We start from the raw sequence: 18971 nt of genomic DNA, 5'->3' as shown, positions 1-18971 counted from the left end.
TTGGTGGCCGTGCCTTCTGTTGCCTAGGCCCCAAGCTCTGAAACTCCCTCCCTAAACCTCTCCGCCTCTCTACCTCTGTTTCCTCCTTCAAGATGCTCTCTAAAACCTACCTCTTTGACCAAGCTTTTGGTCACCTGCGCTAATTTCTACTTATGCGGCTCGGTGTCAAATTTTTTAAATCTCATAATATCCTGTGAAGTGCCTTGGGACATTTCAATACGTTAAAGGCGCTATATAAATATAAGTTGTTGTTGTAGTAAAGATGAATTTTTTTAGATATATTTTTTTCCTACTGCAACAACTGAATTAATTAAACAGTACTTTTATGAATTTTCATTACAAGGTAGAGAAACAAAATGCATATTTAAATTATTTTATTGTTTGCTGCACAGTCTGGAACTAAGTCACTCAAACCCAAGGGAAAGACTTGCCCTGGTTGATATGGGTAGTGACATCGTAAATATGTTTGAAAAAGATCGTGAAGCAACTCTTTCTACCAGAAGACCACAGGTTTGATCTCAGGAGGTGATAACCGCAGCACTCCTGTGTTATGGGGTAAAAAAAAAACACAACTCCTGATCAGTATCCACTGATGTCTGCTGCAGCTAAGGACAGGACTAAGCTGTGCCCCCCACGATTGAATAGCCCTTGAATACTTGCTATCTGGGCTCACGCATGAAGAATGATCATTTACTTGGGCAAAATGCCTTCTTGAAAGCATACCCCTACATGGGTAGCATCTTCAACAATAACTACAACTTTTATTTATATAGCGTCTTTAACATAGTAAAACATCCGAAGGCGCTTCAGGAGCAGAAGAAAGCAAATTAGAGGGAGAGAAGAGAGATATTATATAAATCCTCAATCCATGAATTCTAGATTAATCACACATATTATTTTCTTTCAAGATGAATGCATGATAATGATTCATCTAAGATTTATCCAGTAATTCTATGCTTTAAATATATTTCTAAAGAATACATAATAATAGACACTGTAACCTTTCATTTGGATTCCTTTTTGGAAACTAAAGTCCTTATCCTTTTTTATGAAATCATGACTCACTATTATTTAATAGTGAGGACATCACATCAGCCTCTCATAGACTTCAGAGCTACTTTAAACTGCTATTAAAACCACTTTCATTTCATCGCGAATGTAATATTATAGTGTATGGATATGGATATATAAATATATAGCCTATACAAATTACGTTCTTAAACCATTTTAGAGGCAGCTAATTTATATTAATAGTGTAGAATTGCTGGACTCCTTGCTCCTAGGCTAGCGAGGGAAAAAAATCAGCCAAATCCCACTGTTGATCACTATTCAGTAATTGATATTGAAAAATGCATCTTATCCAAAGCAGACATTCTCATCGTTGTTTTCAAATCCCTCCATGACCTCGTCCCTCCCTATCTCTGTAACCTCCTCCAGCCCTACAACCAAAAACAACAGCAAATTGTATTTATATAGCACCTTTAACGTAGTAAAATATCCCAAGGGCTTCACAGGAGTATTATGAGACAAAATATTTGACACCGAGCCACATAAGGAGAAATTAGGGCAGGTGAGCAAAAGCTTGGTCAAAGAGGTAGGTTTTAAGAAGTGTTTTAAAGATGGAGAGAGAGGTAGAGAGGCGGAGAGGTTTAGGCAGGGAATTCCAGAGTTTAGGGCCTAGGCAACAGAAGGCACGGCCACCAATGGTTGAGCGATTATAATCAGGGATGCTCAAAAGGGCAGAATTAGAGGAGCGCAGACATCTCGGAGATGGGGGGAATTGTGGGGCTGAAGGAGATTACAGAGATGGGGAGGAGCGAGGGCCATAGAGGGATTTGAAAACAAGGATAAGCATTTTGAAATCGAGGCATTGCTTAACTGGGAGTCAATGTAGGTCAGCGAACACAGGGGTGATGTGTGAGCGGGACTTAGTTTTTGATACTAAGGGAAATAAGGGATATGGGGATAGGGCAGGAAATTGGAGTTGAGGTCGGAGATCAACCACGATCTTAGTGAATGGCAGAGCAGACTCGAGAGGCCGTCTGGACTACGCCTGCTTCTATTTCTTATGTTCTTATGTTTTTAATGAATTTTATATCATCAGTAAGGCAAAGATCAGAACTCTTGGCACAATCCGATATTCAGTCCTTCATCTGTCTTCTTTTCTGGTCATTTTTGGAGTTAGGAGAAAAGGAGTGTCCTATACTGTTGGCCTTGGCCTTTTGCGAAATAAAAAAAATGTATGAATCCAGTTTTGCAATTAAATAAAAAAGAAAATGTATGCACGGTATTTTCAGCGATGAAGAGTTTCATCAATCCCAGTGTCACACGCACCAAATGATAATCAATGTGTTATCGATGGGCAGTGCAAGCCAAATCAGTCTCGATTTCTAAATAAATACACAAAGTGCGATTGAGTCGCCACATCCTGAACAAAAAATGTTTTATTGCAGAGTCATGCAGCGAAGTACTTGAATGTAATCAATAGACAAGTGTTGACCCTTCCTGCTGTGGAATACAGAGATATGCCAGCTGACCACACTTTAGCAGAGTAAGTAATGCAGCTCATACTGTTCATCCCAGCAGAACTCGTTGTCATTATTTACTAATTTTAAAGGCAACGTTAGGTCTATGAGGAATACTCATTGAAAGTATTTCCTGCAGTATAGAGTGACCTGGGGCAGGGGGGGCGGGGGGGTTCTTGTGCATGAAACACACAAAGTGAGTATGCAGGTACAGCAAGTAATCAGGAAGGCAAATGGAATGTTGGCCTTTATTGCAAGGAGGATAGAGTATAAAAGCAGAGAAGTCCTGCTACTACTGTACAGTGTATTGGTGAGGCCACACCTCGAGTACTGCGTACAGTTTTGGTTTCCGTATTTAAGGAAGGATATACTTGCATTGGAAGCTGTTCAGAGAAGGTTCATTAGGTTGATTCCGGAGATGAGGGGGTTGACTTATGGGGATAGGTTGAGTAAGTTGGGCCTATACACATTGGAGCTCAGGAGCATAAGAGGTGATCTTATCGAAACATATAAGATAATGAGGGGGCTAAATAAGATGGATGCAGAGAGGATATTTCCAGTCATAGGGGAAACTAAAACTAGGGAACATATTCTTAGAATAAATGGCCACCCATTTAGAACTGAGATGAGGAGGAATTTCTTCTCTGAGGGTTGTAAATCTATGGAATTCTCTGCCCCAGAGAGCTGTGGAGGCTGGGTCATTGAATATATTTAAGGCAGAGATAGACAGATTTTTGAGCGATAAGGGAGTAAAGGGTTAAGGGGAGCGGGCAGGGAAGTGGAGCTGAGTCCATGATCAGACCAGCAATGATCTTATTAAATGGTGGTGCAGGCTCAAGGGGCCAAATGGCCTACTCCTGCTCCTATTTCTTATGTTCTTATTTTATTGTGGAAAAACATAAAGAGGTAATATTTTGGCCTGTCATTATCTGTGGAGAGGCATACAAGGTTGAGTCTCCCTACCTGATAGACTGCTCTGTGACACCATCAAAGCAGAGCATCCCCATGCGTTCAGGGCAGATACCATTGGAACTAGCAGGAGCCAGGAAGCAGGACTGACTTGAGAATTGAACTCCTGTTTTTCTCTTATTTTTCCATTGTAAGATATTGGAGCACTTTGAATGAAGAATTCACTGCTCCCTCTATACTCATCTTCCTCTTCAAATGAGACGTTACTTGTCGCTGAACATGTGTTCTGACGAAAGTTCAGCGACCCAAAACGTTAACCCTAACTTTCTCTCTCCACAGGTGCTGCCTGACTTGCTGAGTGTTTCCAGCATTTTCTGTTTCTATTTGTTTCCAGCTTTTGCTGTTTTTGGGCCCAAGTTTAATGTCCTCTCAGAACGGCGCACTCCGAGAGGCCCGCCTATTTTTTTAGAATAAAAAAATCGCCTAAAACTTACCTCGCGGTTCTCCCGTGTCCAGCATGCCTGTTTCACAGTCAACGCAGCGCAGCACAAGCAGCTGGGGACGGAGCTACAGCCCTGGGCCAAAAAGAGTGCCGGCAGCTGCGGGCATGTGCAGTTGAATCTGCGCACGTGCGCAGTAGCTCCTGGCCCCCAGATGCTGTGTGCGTATGCCCCTGGCTGTGCGGGAGGGGCCCAAAGCACGCAGCCCCTAGCCCTGGCCGAATGGGCTCCTGGAGTAGCCAGAGTGGCGATTTGCAGCCAGAAGCACGCAGCCCCTAACCCTGGCCGAATGGGCTACCCCATCGCGGCCAGAGTTTCGATTTGCAGCCCGAAGCACGCAACCCCTAGCCATGGCCGGGCTCCCAGTGCTCCCGAAAGGGTAGGTGAGGTGGGAACTTTTTATTTTTGATTTATTGAATGATTTTTTATTTTTTATTTAATGTTTATTGATTTATTTATCATTTATTATTGATGATGGTTCTTTATTTTTAAAAGTGAAGTGTTTAATGCTTTGGAAAATCCTCTAACTTCCCTCCCCTCCCAACCCCCCCCCCCGCCAACCAATCTCTGGATACCTGCGCCTGATTTCTAAAGTCTCCGCAAGGTTTTTCAGAGCGTACAAAAGTGGACACTTACTCTGTTCTAATTTAGTTTGGAGTAACTTTTCGCTGCCTAAACTTGCAAAACAGGCGTAAGTGGCTGGTAACGCCCCCTTTTGAAAAAAAAACTGTACTAAAACGAAGCTATACTAACTCACTTAAACTGGAGCAAACTAAATGCCGAGAATTGTAATTTCTAAGATACTCCATACTAAACTAGTTGCTCCAAAAAAATAGGAGCAACTTGAGCCGAAACTTGGGCCTTTTATTTCAGATTTTGATTTTTGTTACTTGAAGCTGTCGGGGGCAGTTATATTGCGGGTGGTCATTTGAAATACAGTGAGGCTGGGGGGAGGTTGTGATTTATAGTTAAAGAAAAATGACTGTCCCAATGGCACAGTGTAGAGGAAGATCCCACTTATGGAATGTCTACTGATCTCAGGGCGGTGGATGGGGTGCAGGTGTGATATCTAGGGTTTTGTTGGCTCTAAGATGAGTAAAAATGGGCCATGGGTTTCCTGATTGCTCGACATGGCTCATGACCGCTCAAAGTGGAGAAGAAGCATTCAGGAAGGCACTGAACACTTTGAGTCTTTTCATCGGGAGCACAGAGAAGTCAAGTACAAACAGCGGAAGGAGCGCACGACAAACCAAGCACCCCACCCACCCATCCCTTCAAGCCCCACCTGTGACCGAGTCTGTAGATTCCGCATTGGACTCATCAGCCACCTTAGAACTAATTTTAGTGTGAAAGCAAATCATCCTCAACTCCGAGGGACTGCCTAAGAAGAGACAGTGATCTCTGCTGGAGTGGGCATGTGTGAGCTTAAGGGAATGACAGGACCAGATTTAACACACCAGCGCTTGAATAGTCGATTAATATTCAGTGTTGGGACTCATACGGGCAGAATGGTCACTTGTGTGAAGGTCAGTTAGTTTCTGACAATATGAGTCCCAACATGACTTCAGGAGAGGAAGGAAGAAAACTGAAGAAAAAATGTCAGGAGATTTAAAGCTGGCAAGGAGTTTCAAAAGTTCAAAATTGTAAACTGGACAAATGGATAGAATTCAAAGATAAATGTGCAGCTTCAGAGGTCCGTGTATTAGATGGAGCCTGCGAACCCCAGTGCTTGAATCTACACCCTTATGGATATAGTACGAAATGCCTCATAGTAGAAATCTTTCTTTGCCTCAAAAACCTATAATCAATCAGTGCTTTTATAAAGTGTTTTTTCTTTGATTTAGTGCACTAGGTAACAGTAAAATAATCAAGAGACCTGTTGCTTACCCAACTTTGAATAAAAAGCACCATGGGCTTCAGCTATGGAACCAACCTCAACATACCTCACCTGGAACCCAGGTACGTTCAGTATCTGTCATGTAGTTACTGATTTGGTTTTAACATAAATGTATTAAAAATACCCACAGGATTTCCATTTTTTTTCCAGAAGAGTGACAATTTAAGAGTCCTCGCCTCCTGTTACAGTTTATGAGACAATTAGATGTGTTTGAATACTGAACATGCGTACATCCTTTGGGGTAATGTACTAAAGCCAGTGGAGAAAAAAAGAGATCTGGGACGTTCTAGTGCATAGACCTATAAAGGTTCATGACCAATGCCGTGAAGCAATAGCTAGAGCAAATAGGGTGCGAGGGTATACTTATAGGACAATGCACTATAACATACTATTTTGTCCTTGCACAAGACCTCGGTTCGAGCTCAGTTAGAAACTGAGATCACAAGAGCAGTGAATTTACCTTCATATCCCTAATTCCTTTCTCTTCTGTACATACAAACATTGACAGACAGTAAAAGACCCACTTGTCCATCCAGCCTATCCCACACAACTGCAATGCCTTGCACATCAGAATATATGCACCCCACTCCACTTCACCCAAAAGCCGTGTAATTTCCTGGGGGAGTTGAAAAAACAGATAAAAACCCAGGACAATTAAGGAAAAACAAAATCTGGAAAACTTCTCTCCGACCCCCTTAGGCGATCAATTCCATTTTGGCCTCCTCACATGGGGGGTGACATTGAGGCTTTGGAAAGGGTGCAGAGGAAGGCCACTAGATTAATTCCTAGTTTGAAACATCTTATTTATTAAGTTATTAAATGACAACAGTGACTACGCTCCAAAAGTACTTCATTGGCTGTAAAGTGCTTTGAAACGTCCGGTCGTCGTGAAAAGCGCTATATAAATCCAAGTCTTTTTAAATTTTTTTTAAGGTAAGTTCAAAGAGCTGGGACTCTACAATTTAGAAAAGCATAGACTTGGGGATAATTTGATTGAGGTTTATTAGATGTTGAAGGGACTAGACTGTGTTTGTGTAGCCAGTTTGTTTCAACTAAATAAGTCGGGGAGGACCAGGAGTCACAATCTCAAATTATGTAAGGCCAGAACCAGGTTAGATATTAGGAGGTGGTTCTTTTCTAAGAGAATAGTGGATTCACTGCATTCCATCAAGCGAGAGCTGGACCTGTTGCTGGCTGGGGAAGAGTTCGTCTCGGACAAAAGGTAGGTACTGTATAACATTAATCAGGGCCAGAGTGGTCTCCTGGGCTAGTTTTGATCGCCTAAGGGGGTCAGAGAGAAGTTTTCTGGATTTTGTTTTTCCCTAATTGTCCTGGGTTTTTATCTGGTTTTTCGACTCTCCCAGGAGATTACACGGCTTTTGGGTGGAATGGAGTGGGGTGGGTGCATATATTCTGATGCACAAGGCATCGCAGTTGTGTGGGAGAGGCTGGATGGACAAGTGGGTCTTTTACTGTCTGTCAATGTTCGTATGTACGGAAGAGAAAGGAATTAGGGATATGAAGCTAAATCCACTGCTCTTGTGATCCTAGTGGTGCGCTATACTCAAAGGGGGAACCTGTGCTGGAATACAAACTCCGATGCCTTCTGGTATCTCTCCCAAGTCACCTTTCTTCATGTGTGAGCCTCAACAATTAGTGTCTTTAGAGTATTCAAAGCTGAGTTTGAACCTGTTGTCAGCACGCCTGCACTTTCCAAGCAGGATCGATGGATAGTGAAGGAACCCTGGCTAATTTTATTCTCCCCTTCCCTGACTCATACTCCCAACTGAAGTGTACACATCAGGACAGTTCCAGGTTCAATTTCTGGTTTGTGCTGATCTCGACCTGGGTGACAGTAGGATACAATACTGAGGACATTGGGTGAGGGCAGAATCAAGCTACATATTCAAACATCCCGTCAGTGCCACTCTCTAAGCAATTCATGAAGAATGGCAGCTCGGGTGAGGTACTGAAGGGTTGCTGGCGCATCCCGGCTTGATTCCGTATCTTTAGGAAAGGAGAGAAAATTAAGGAGAGGAAATTAAACTAAGCCTACCGTGCTGCTTTGTAGAAGAGCCAAAGTCACTCCTTCAGTGCAGGCCTGAAACAATTTGCATTAATTTTAGCTATAGCACCATTATATTTATATCTGTGCAGTTATGAAGACCAACAATAACATTAATTGCTCATTTCTACAAGTGAAAAAAAGCTGTTAAAAGATATTTCTGAAAACGCGGATGAGCTGAATCTATATTAAAGTGACTGATTTTGCCCAATTGTATTAAACATCAAACCTACACATCTACATATTACTGCACAGTTTTAGCTACTTACGTACTTGAAAATGCAATAAGAAAAATTGAATTTCCCGTCTGAACCAGTCATTTATAGCTTATTAGCATATGTTAGTGTTCACAGACTCTAAAAGGCTTTAGGTTGTTTTACCAGCACGAAATTACATCATTTGGCAGGAATAGAAAACGAGTCATATTTTTGCCCTCAAGCTATTAGTTTATTTCATAACACACATCTGAAACAAGGTTGGAGTGAAAATGTAATCATGCTACCTTATTGTACTGTAAATACAGGTCTGTGCAGTCATGTATGGCACAATTTGATTCCTTATATATTCACCGAAGGAAGGTTGGGTGTGATAGATTAATGCACTTTGTTATAATAATAGAGAGAAGGACTGTAATTCCATGTTCATTCTGATGTTATTTGAAGGTGTTTATGTTTATGTGTGCACAGATAGAGAGGGAGCTCATTTCTATTTGCTTGCACATAGCCTTCTTCCTCTTCCCCCAAATTCATCCCCTTGCTGACCTCCAGGTTATGCACCCTCCTCCTACAGAGAAAGTACAACACACTCTGTGATGGAATACTCTCCACTTGCCTGGATGAGTGCAACTCCAACAATACTCGAGAAGCTTGACACCATCCAGGACAAAGCAGCCCGCTTGATTGGCACCCCGTCCACCACCTTCAACATTCACTCCCTCCACCACCGGCGCACCGTGGCTGCAGTGTGCACAATCTGCAAGATGCACTGCAGCAACTCGCCAAGGCTTCTTCGGCAGCACCTCCCAAACCCGCGACCTCTACCACCTAGAACGACGAGGACAGCAGAGGCATGGGAACACCATCACCCCCACATTCCTCTCCAAGTTGCACACCATCCTGACTTGGAAATATATCACCTTTCCTTCATCGTTGCTGAGTCAAAATCCTGGAACTCCCTCCCTAACAGCAAGGTGGGAGTACCTTCACCACATGGATTGCAGCGGTTCAAGAAGGCAGCACACCACCATCTTCTCAAGGGCAATTAGGGATAGGCAATAAATGAGTCCATGATCGGATCAGCCATGATCGTATTAAATGGTGGAGCAGGCTTTAGGGGACATATGGCCTACTCCCACTCCTATTTCTTGTGTTCTTATAAATGCTGGCATTGCCAGTGACGCCACATCCCATGAACGAATAATAAAACCCTCCCTGTTTCCAGACCTTTGCCAAAACTGTCCTTAGCCAGTTACCAGGAAGTGCATGACAGTGGTGAGAACTCTGTCTGATTAACCCTCCCCCTTAGCCTCTGCTCAACACAGTATGGCTTGGGTCAGAAACAGCAACTCACATTTGCATAGTGTCTTTCAAATGATGAACATCCCAAGGAGCTTTGCAAGGGGGAGTGGTGGACGCCAAACAGGAATAGGAGAGAAGTTAAAGGAAGTGAGTAGGGTTCAAGGAGACTTTTGGTGGAGAGAGAGAGAGAGATGGCATGATGAAGAGTTTTAGGAAGAGAACTCTGGAGTGTGTGGGAGCTGAGGCTCTGCTGCCAACAGTGAAGTAGAGCGAGGCGATAATGGACAGTAGACCAGAGTATGGGATTGAACCCAGGTCCCTCTACTTTTGCATCAACATGCTGCACCACTGGCTACCCTATGTGAATGAATTTTCTCCCTTCCTAAGCTGCACAGCACCATTCAGTCTCCCTCCTCATTTGGGATGGATGAACTAAGATGGGCTGAAAAGCTGCAATTATCTTGTGATCAATCCAGACTAGTCTTGTGCACCTCATACTGGCTATTGTAAGTACAGCAGACCACTTGCCTACCCATTCAAGCAGGGAATGGAACAAAAGCACCATGGTGTGTGTTGTATATGCTGACTATGGATGTACTCTATGTGTAGTCACTGTGAGATTGTATAAGATGGAGACTTGTTTCCCTGATGTACTATCAATAAGGTTCACACCTTGTACATACATGCTGGCACCACTAGAGGGTGCAATAGGTGGAGACCGGGGTGACTCCTGCTCTGGTGGCAGGGCCCTGAATAAAAGGCTGGACACCATGCTTGCACAGCACTCTGGAGTTTGGAATAAAGGACCAAGGTCACTACAGTTTAAGTACAACACATTGCCTTGTGGAGTCATTCATAAGTACATTATAGACATAACAGTGTGCAGGCAGGGTACCTGGCTGGTGTGCAAGAGGCACTATTATTTAATACATCACATTTATGCCAGCCAAAAGGCAACAAAAGCTGCTTTCAGAGCAGCCAAAAGAGCATTGGAGAAGGAGGAAATGGCAAGCTGCGGTACCAGTAGCAAGATTTATTTTAGCTATATTAGGAGTCAACTAGCGACTTTATAGGGTCACTGAAGGATTCTTCAGGCAGATTCTGGTGGACTTCTACAATATGGTAAGTCCCACTCCAGAGTCTAGAGCACATAATCCAGGGTGACACTTCAGTGCAGTACTGAGGGAGTGCTGCACTGTCAGAGGTGCCATCTTTTGGATATGCCGAAGCTCCGTCTGCCCTCCCACAGCACTATTAAGAGAAGAGCTGGGGCGTTCTCACGGTGTCCTGGCCAACATTTATCTCTCAACCAACATCTAAAACACATGACCTGGCCATTTATTTCATTGCTGTTTGTGGGAGGTTGCTGTGCGTTAATCCGCTGCTACATTTCCTACTTTGCAACAGTGCCTAAACTTTTAAAAAAGTGCTTCAATAGTAGTTGTAAAGCAATTTAGGTGTCCTGAAGGGCACTATATAAATCCAAGTCTTTGAAATTATTATTTTGCATCTGTCTTCACTACAGAAGCCAATGCTGACTTTCCAGTAATGCTGACTTTACAGTATCAGTTGTGGCTGAATCAGAAGGTTGTGGGTTCAAGTCCCACTCCAGGGGCTTGAGCACAAACAAATCTAGACTGACACTCCAGTACAGTACTGAGGGAGCGCTGCACTGTCGGCGGTACCGTCTTTCGGATAAGGTGTTAAACCGAAGCAACTCACTAAAAAAACAGATTATCTGGTCATTGCCACTTTACTGTTTGTGGGAGCTTACTGTGTGCCGCGTTTCTTACATTACAACAGTGACTACCTTGCAAAAAGTACCTTTGGGAGGTCTGGTGATTGTGAAAGGTGCTGTATAAATGCAAGTCTTTCCAATACATCGTACAGCTGATACTAAAGTTCAAAGTGTCAAAGTGAATGCGGATATAGTTTTGGCTGGAATAAGGGGTTTCAAAAGTGTCAAAGTGAATGCGGATATAGTTTTGGCTGGAATAAGGGGTTTCAAAATGGATTCGGCTGCTGGCCCTGAAGACATTCACTCGAGGGTGCTCAGAGAAGTGGTAACTGAGCTCAGCAAGCCTCTTTATTAAACATTTAACAGTTCACTAGTGTCTGGAATTGTTTTCATGGACTGGAAGATGGCCCATGTGGTGCCAATATTCAAAAAGGGCAAAAGTCAGAACCAGAGAATTGCAGGCCCATTAGCTGGACCTCCGATGTAGGCAAGTTGCTAAAAGGGATCATTAGAGATGCACCGTATGACCGCCTTGATAGTGAAGAGGCTATTGGAGCTCTCAACATGGCTTCTGGAAAATGTGCTCACATGTCACCAACTGTTGAATTTTTTGAGGAAGTTGATGGATGTAGATAGCCTATTTGACATTGTATAACCTTGATTTTCAATGAGGTGCCACATAATAGGCTCCTTCATAAAATAGAGTCCTGTGAGATTAGCAGGCAGATTTTGGGTTGGATAAGGAATTGGTTGCATTCTGGTCGATAAAAGGTTGTTATTAATAGCAGTAGTTCTGCTTGGGGAGCAGTTACTAGTGGTGTTCCACAGGGACTGGTGTTAGAGCTGTTGCTCGTCACCATCTTTATCAATGATCTGGATGAAGGCATTGGGGGAACCGTCTGCAAGTTTTTAAAGAAATAAGAAAAGACTTGCATTTATATAGCACCTTTCACGACCACCCGACGTCTCAAAGCGTTTTATAGCCAATTAAGTACTTTTGGAGCGTAATCACTGTTGTAATATAGGAAGTTTTTTGGTTGATATAAAGGTGTATGGGTGTTCGGACCTTGGATGAGAAAAATAGATTACAAGCCGATCTACATACAATGGGGGAATGGGCCGGCAATTGGCAGATGTCATTTAATGTAGATAAATGCACTGCTATGCACATGGGTAGGTCAAATGCAAAGCATGTATACATCATGAGGATTGCAAACTTATGGCCGTTGAGTCAGGTGAATGATCTAGGTGTCAGTTCTTGAAGACCTGAAGGATCATGGCCAGTGCTGCGAGGCTGTTGCAAAAGCAAATAGATTGCCAGGATGTATTGGCAGGCTGATCGAATACAAAACATGAAATATTATGCTGTGCTTGTATAAACCTTGGTTAGGCCTCATCTAGAAGAGTTTTGGACCCTTCACATGGTTGCTGTTATAGTAGGGCCAGTAGTTTGATATTTAGTTTCATAGGCAGTTAGTCATCATAGGCAGTCCCTCGGGATCGAGGAAGACTTGCTTACACTCTTAGCATGAGTTCTTAGGTGGCTGTACAGTCCAATACAAGAACCACAGTTTCTGTCACAGGTGGGACAGATAGTCGTTGAGGGAAAGGGTGGGTGGGACTGGTTTGCCGCACGCTCCTTCCACTGCCTGTGCTTGATTTCTGCATGCTCTCAGCGACGATACTCGAGGAGCACAGCGCCCTCGCGAATGCACTTCCTCCACTTAGGGTGGTCTATGGCCAAGGACTCCCGGGTGTCAGTGGGGAAGTTGCACTTTATCAGGGAGGCTTTGAGGGTGTCCTTGTAACGTTTCCTCTGCCCGCCTTTGGCTCGTTTGCCGTGGACGATTTCCGAGTAGAGCGCTTGCTTTGGAAGTCTAGTGTCTGGCATGCGAACTATGTGGCCTGCAGAGTGGTCACTGCTTCAATGCTGGGGATGTTGGCCTGGACAAGGACGCTAATGTTTGTGCGTCTGTCCTCCCATTAGATTTGCAGGATCTTGCAGAGAATTGCTGGTGGTATTTCTCCAGCGACTTGAGATGTCTACTTTACATGGTCCACGTCTCTGAGCCATACAGGAGGGCGGGTATTACTACAGCCCTATAGACCATGAGCTTGGTGACAGTTTTGAGATCTTCAAACACTCTTTTCTTCAGACGACCGAAGGCTGCACTGGCGTACTGGAGGCAGTGTTGGATCTCATCATCAATGCCTGCTCTTGTTGATAGGAGGCTCCCGAGATAGGGGAAGTGGTCCACGTTGTCCAGGGCCACGCCGTGGATCTTGATGTTTGGGAGGCAGTGCTGTGCGGCGAGGACAGGCTGGTGTAGGACATTTGTCTTACTGATGTTTAGTGTAAGGCTCATGCTTTCATACGCCTCAGTAAATACATCGACTAGGTCCTGGAGTTCAGCCTCTGTGTGTGCACAGACGCAGTACGTCCACGTACTGTAGCTCGACGACAGAGGTTGGAGTGGTCTTGGACCTGGCCTGGAGACGGCGAAGGTTGAACAGCTTCCCACTGGTTCTGTAGTCCAGCGGGGAGCTTATCAACTGTGAGGTGGAGCATGGCAGCAAGGAAGATTGAGAGGAGGGTTGGGGCGATGACGCAGCCCTGCTTGACCCCGGTCCGAACATGAATTGGGTCTGTGATGGATCCGTTGGTAAGGATCATGGCTTGCATGTCGTCGTGGAGCAGGCGGAGTATGGTGACGTACTTTTGGGGGGCATCCGAAACGAAGGAAGACGCTCCATAGACCCTTGCGGTTGACAGTGTCAAAAGCCTTTGTAAGGTCAAAGAAGGCCATGTATAAGGGCTGGCACTGTTTCCTGCATTTTTCCTGCAGCTGTCGCACTGCAAAAATCATGTCCGTTGTGCCCCGGAGGGGACGAAACCCACACTGCGACTTCAGGAGGAACTCCTCGGCCACGGGGAGAAGACGATGAGGCGGACTCTAGCAACGACTTTCCCAGTGGTTGATAGCAGGGAGAGTCCTTTGTATTTGCCGCAGTTGGACTTGTCCCCTTTTTTAAAGATGGTCACGATCACTGCATCTCTTAAGATCTCCCGGCATGCTCTCCTCCCTCCAGATGAGAGAGATGAGGTCGTGTATTCGCGCCAGTAGTGCCTCTCTGCCATACTTTAGTGCCTCAGCAGGGATTCCATCCGCTCCCGTAGCCTTGTTATTTTTTAGCTGTCTTATGGCCTTTTCTACCTCATGCAGTGTTGGGGTTTCACTGAGGTGGTGGCGGATAGCATGCTGCGGAATGGAGTCGAGAACACTCGCATCAAAGGCAGAGTCTCGGTTGAGGAGATCTTCAAAGTGTTCTTTCCAGTGGGCCCTGACTGTCTCGGTGTCCTTGATGAGTGTTTCCCTGTTCTTGGCCAGGAGTGGGGTGGGGCCTTGGGAGTTTGGTCCGTATGTGGCCTTGACTGCGGTGAAGAATTCTCCTGTCGGCCAGCTGCTGTATCTCCTGTGCTTTCTCCATCCACCACCTGTTCTTTAGGTCCCGGGTTTTTTGTTGGACCTTAGCCTTTAGCCGTCTGTAATGCTGCTTTGCTGCTCCCGAGTTGGGTTGCTGTTTAAGGCTCAGAAATGCCCTGCACTTACAGTCTATTAGTTGGGGGTCGGGGTAGCAGCTCCCTAGGGAGCTCCCCCGCTAAACAGCTCCTCCCCCCCTCCCACTGCCTAAACTTCCCCAAGCCCCAGCCCCAGCCCTAATAGACCCCAATAGGGGGTCTTAAAGACATAAATCCCCACCCTAACCCCGAACCCTTAACCCCAACCCCGCAATTCCCCAAAGTTCGGGCCTACCTCAGGCCTTCCGCCACACCGCACATCGGCGTTTCCCGGCTGGACCTCCTGCTGACTCGACGTGACGTGGGCCTCCCGGCTGGACCTCCTGCGGCGACTGGACGACTTCACGCGACCTGGACCTCCCGGCTGGATCTCCTGCTGACTTGACGTGACCTGGGCATCCCGGCTGGACCTCCTGCGGTGACTAGACGACTCGACGCGATCTGGACCTCCCGACTGGACCTCCTGTGGCGACTGGGCTGGGACCTGGCTATCGGGCCTTCACCTCCTCCCCTGGACCTCTCCTTCCCCACTGATGACCTGGTCTCCTCTCCTATTTAGTTTAAAGTTACCACAAAAGGCTAAGAGATCTGGGGCTTTTCACTGTAGAAAAGTGTGGACCTTGAGGAGTTTTGATGAAAGGATTAGATTTGTTCCATGTGGATAGGCTATAGGTTAGGTCAGTTGAAAATTTCAAAACTAAGATTGGTAAATTTTTGTTCGGCAGGATTATTAAGTGTTACAGAACAATGGTGGGTAGATGGCCCATTCTTGTTCCGATGTTCCTAGTTGGGTTAGATAGCTTAGAGAGGACCAAGGACATGTATATATGTTAAATAAGTGCAGAACTAGTTTAGATGTCATGAGATTTTTCTTTTCACAGAGAATGTTCAAACTGTATTCAAGCAGATTGGGCCTGTACTCATTCGAGTTTAGAAGAATGAGAGGTGATCGTATTGAAATATATAAGATTCTGAGGGGGCTTGACAGGGTAGATGCTGGGAGGATGTTTCCCCTCGTGGGGGAATCTAGAACTAGAAGGAATAGTTTCAGAATAAGGGGTTGCCCATTTAAAACGGAGATGAGGAGGAATTTCTTCTCTCAGAGGGTCGCAAATCTTTTGAATTCTCTACCCCAGAGAGCTGTGGAAGCCAAGTCATCGAATATATTCATGGCTGAGATAGACAGATTCCTGAACTATGGGGGAGCCCAGGGCTATGGGGAACAGGCAGGAAAGTGGAGTAGAGGCCAAGATCAGATCAGTCATGATCTTACTGAATGGTGGAGCAGGCTCGAAGGGTCGTATAGCTTACTCCTGCTCCTATTTCTTATGTATAAAAAGTTGCTGGCTCAAATTTCAACCCATTGCACAATCTTCTTGGAAGTCAAGAGAAAAAAAAACTCAAGCCCAGAAAACCAGTTAATTGTTATGCAGTGAGTGCAGATTCACTGTCAGATCTGCACAAGTTCCAAACTATGGCTGACATCACTGTCTATAAAAGGTCGGTGAGGTATTGGGGAATGTGTCTCCCAGTTATGGTGCTCTCATGGAACTTGTTTGATCATCTTCAGTAGTCATAGAGGAATTTCCCCGAGTTTCTTTTGTCTTAAATTATCTCAGGGTTTTTTCTGTTTTTTTGCCTCTCCCGGGAGATTGCGTAATGGGGGAGCGGGGTGGGGGGGGGGGTGCAGGGTGGAGGACGGAGGTCATGGTGTGCATAACTTGCACATTGGCAGTAGCGGAGAGGCTTGATGGATTAGCTGGCCCTTTCCTGTCCATGGTTTACATCGGTTTGTATGATATAGTGTGAGCATAAAGTGAAAAGTAAAATGACACAGGACAGAAATACAAAGGAAAGCTTTCCTAGAAAAAGAATAAGTCAACTGTATTGGTATCTAAACTTTCATCTTTGTACTGCTATTCCATCATTTACCAACAAACAACAATTCTTGCATAAATATATTTGAATAAATTAACTCATCTCTCATCTTTTTAATAGCACAAGGAAGCCATGGAAATGAGGATTTTGCGTGATCCCACCAACCCAAAGGCCAGAAATGTTTTACATGAGAACTATGGGATTCAGCTTCCTCTTATTAAGAATGCAATGCTTGAAGTAAGTATAGTAATTCCTTTCAATATTTGGCAATGATGACATTGCTACCAATTATTGGAGCATACCAATTAACTGGTTTTCTGGGCTGGATTTTTTTTTTCTCTTGACTTCCAGGAAGATTATGCAATGGGCAGAAATTTCACCTATTCGGTAATAGGGATAGTAGTCTTCAGAGGAAAGTGTGTTCATTCTAAGTGGACGTGAGCCCCTAGCTGGTACAGGACTTTCTTTTTATTAGATTGGAGAGCGGGGATCAGCATTCAGGACAACAACTTGTGTTTACATAGCACCTTTAACGTAGTAAAACATCCAAGGCGCTTCACAGTGCTATACGACAACAACAAAAAATTTGACACCGAGCTGCATAAGGGGAAATTACGGCAGGTGACTAAAAGCTTAAGGAGCATCTTAAAGGAGGAAAGAGAGGGAGAAACATAGAAACATAGAAAATAGGTGCAGGAGTAGGCCATTCGGCCCTTCGAGCCTGCACCACCATTCAGTAAGATCATGGCTGATCATTCCCTCAGTACCCCTTTCCTATTTTCTCTCCATACCCCTTGATCCCCTTAGCCGTAAGGGCCATATCTAACTCCCTCTTAAATATATCCAATGAACTGGCATCAACAACTCTCTGTGGCAGGGAATTCCACAGGTTAACAACTCTGAGTGAAGAAGTTTCTCCTCATCTCAGTCCTAAATGGCCTACCCCTTATCTTAAGACTGTGTCCCCTAGTTCTGGACTTCTCCATCATCGGGAACATTCTTCCCGCATCTAACCTGTCCAGTCCCGTCAGAATCTTATACGTTTCTATGAGATCCCCTCTCATCCTTCTAAACTCCAGTGAATAAAGGCCCAGTTGATCCAGTCTCTCCTCATATGACAGTCCAGCCATCCCTGGAATCAGTCTGGTGAACCTTCGCTGCACTCCCTCAATAGCAAGAACGTCCTTCCTCAGATTGGGAGACCAAAACTGAACACAATATTCCAGGTGAGGCCTCACTAAGGCCCTGTACAACTGCAGTAAGACCTCCCTGCTCCTATACTCAAATCCCCTAGCTATGAAGGCCAACATGCCATTTGCCTTCTTCACGGCCTGCTGTACCTGCTTTCCAACTTTCAATGACTGATGTTCAATGACACCCAGGTCTCGTTGCACCTCCCCTTTTCCTAATCTGCCGCCATTCAGATAATATTCTGCCTTTGTGTTTTTGTCCCCAAAATGGATAACCTCACATTTATCCACATTATACTGCATCTGCCATGCATTTGCCCACTCACCTAACCTGTCCAAGTCACCCTGCAGCCTCTTAGCGTCCCCCTCACAGCTCACACCACCACCCAGTTTAGTGTCATCTGCAAACTTGGAGATATTACACTCAATTCCTTCATCTAAATCGTTAATGTATATTGTAAAGAGCTGGGGTCCCAGCACTGAGCCCTGCGGCACTCCACTAGTCACTGCCTGCCATTCTGAAAAGGACCCGTTTATCCCGTCTCTCTGCTTCCTGTCTGCCAACCAGTTCTTTATCTACGTCAGTACATTACCCCCAATACCATGCGCTTTGATTTTGCACACCAATCTCTTGTGCAGGACCTTGTCAAAAGCCTTTTGAAAGTCCAAATACACCACATCCACTGGTTCTCCCTTGTCCACTCTGCTAGTTACATCCTCAAAAAATTCCAGAAGATTCGTCGAGCATGATTTACCTTTCATAAATCCATGCTGACTTGGACCGATCTTGTCACTGCTTTCCAAATGCGCTGCTATTTCATCCTTAATGATTGATTCCAACATTTTCCCCACTACTGATGTCAGGCTAACCGGTCTATAATTACCCGTTTTCTCTCTCCCTTCCTTTTTAAAAAAGTGGTGTTACATTAGCTACCCTCCAGTCCATAGGAACTGCTCCAGAGTCGATAGACTATTGGAATATGATCACCAATGCATCCACTATTTCGAGGGCCACTTCCTTAAGTACTCTGGGATGCAGACTATCAGGCCCTGGGGATTTATCGGCCTTCAATCCCATCAATTTCCCTAACACAATTTCCCACCTAATAAGGATATCCTTCAGTTCCTCCTTCTCACTAGACCCACTGTCCCCTAGTACATTTGGAAGGTTA

At 44.8% G+C, this 18971-nt stretch overlaps 2 protein-coding genes across 4 annotated transcripts in view; both read left to right on the top strand.

Moving 5' to 3' along the window:
• c17h15orf61 (chromosome 17 C15orf61 homolog) overlaps positions 1-18971 on the top strand; it is a 333965-nt gene that overhangs the window by 145367 nt on the left and 169627 nt on the right. The gene's annotated exons all lie outside the window — the stretch shown is intronic.
• The window catches only part of iqch (IQ motif containing H), a 182352-nt gene that overhangs the window by 7712 nt on the left and 155669 nt on the right, over positions 1-18971 (top strand). For 2 of the 3 annotated variants that reach the window (XM_070858532.1, XM_070858530.1), the window contains exons 3-5: positions 2454-2551; positions 5779-5893; positions 16730-16846. In XM_070858532.1, the coding sequence (XP_070714633.1) occupies positions 2454-2551; positions 5779-5893; positions 16730-16846 (330 nt within the window). The remainder of the gene's footprint in view (positions 1-2453; positions 2552-5778; positions 5894-16729; positions 16847-18971) is intronic. The other variant, XM_070858531.1, reaches the window with a different exon arrangement.

Source organism: Pristiophorus japonicus, chromosome 17 (genome assembly GCF_044704955.1).
Source record: "Pristiophorus japonicus isolate sPriJap1 chromosome 17, sPriJap1.hap1, whole genome shotgun sequence".
Lineage (NCBI taxonomy): Eukaryota > Metazoa > Chordata > Chondrichthyes > Pristiophoridae > Pristiophorus > Pristiophorus japonicus.
Note: the sequence above shows the minus strand (reverse complement) of the source record. Positions and strands in the feature narration are given on the sequence as shown.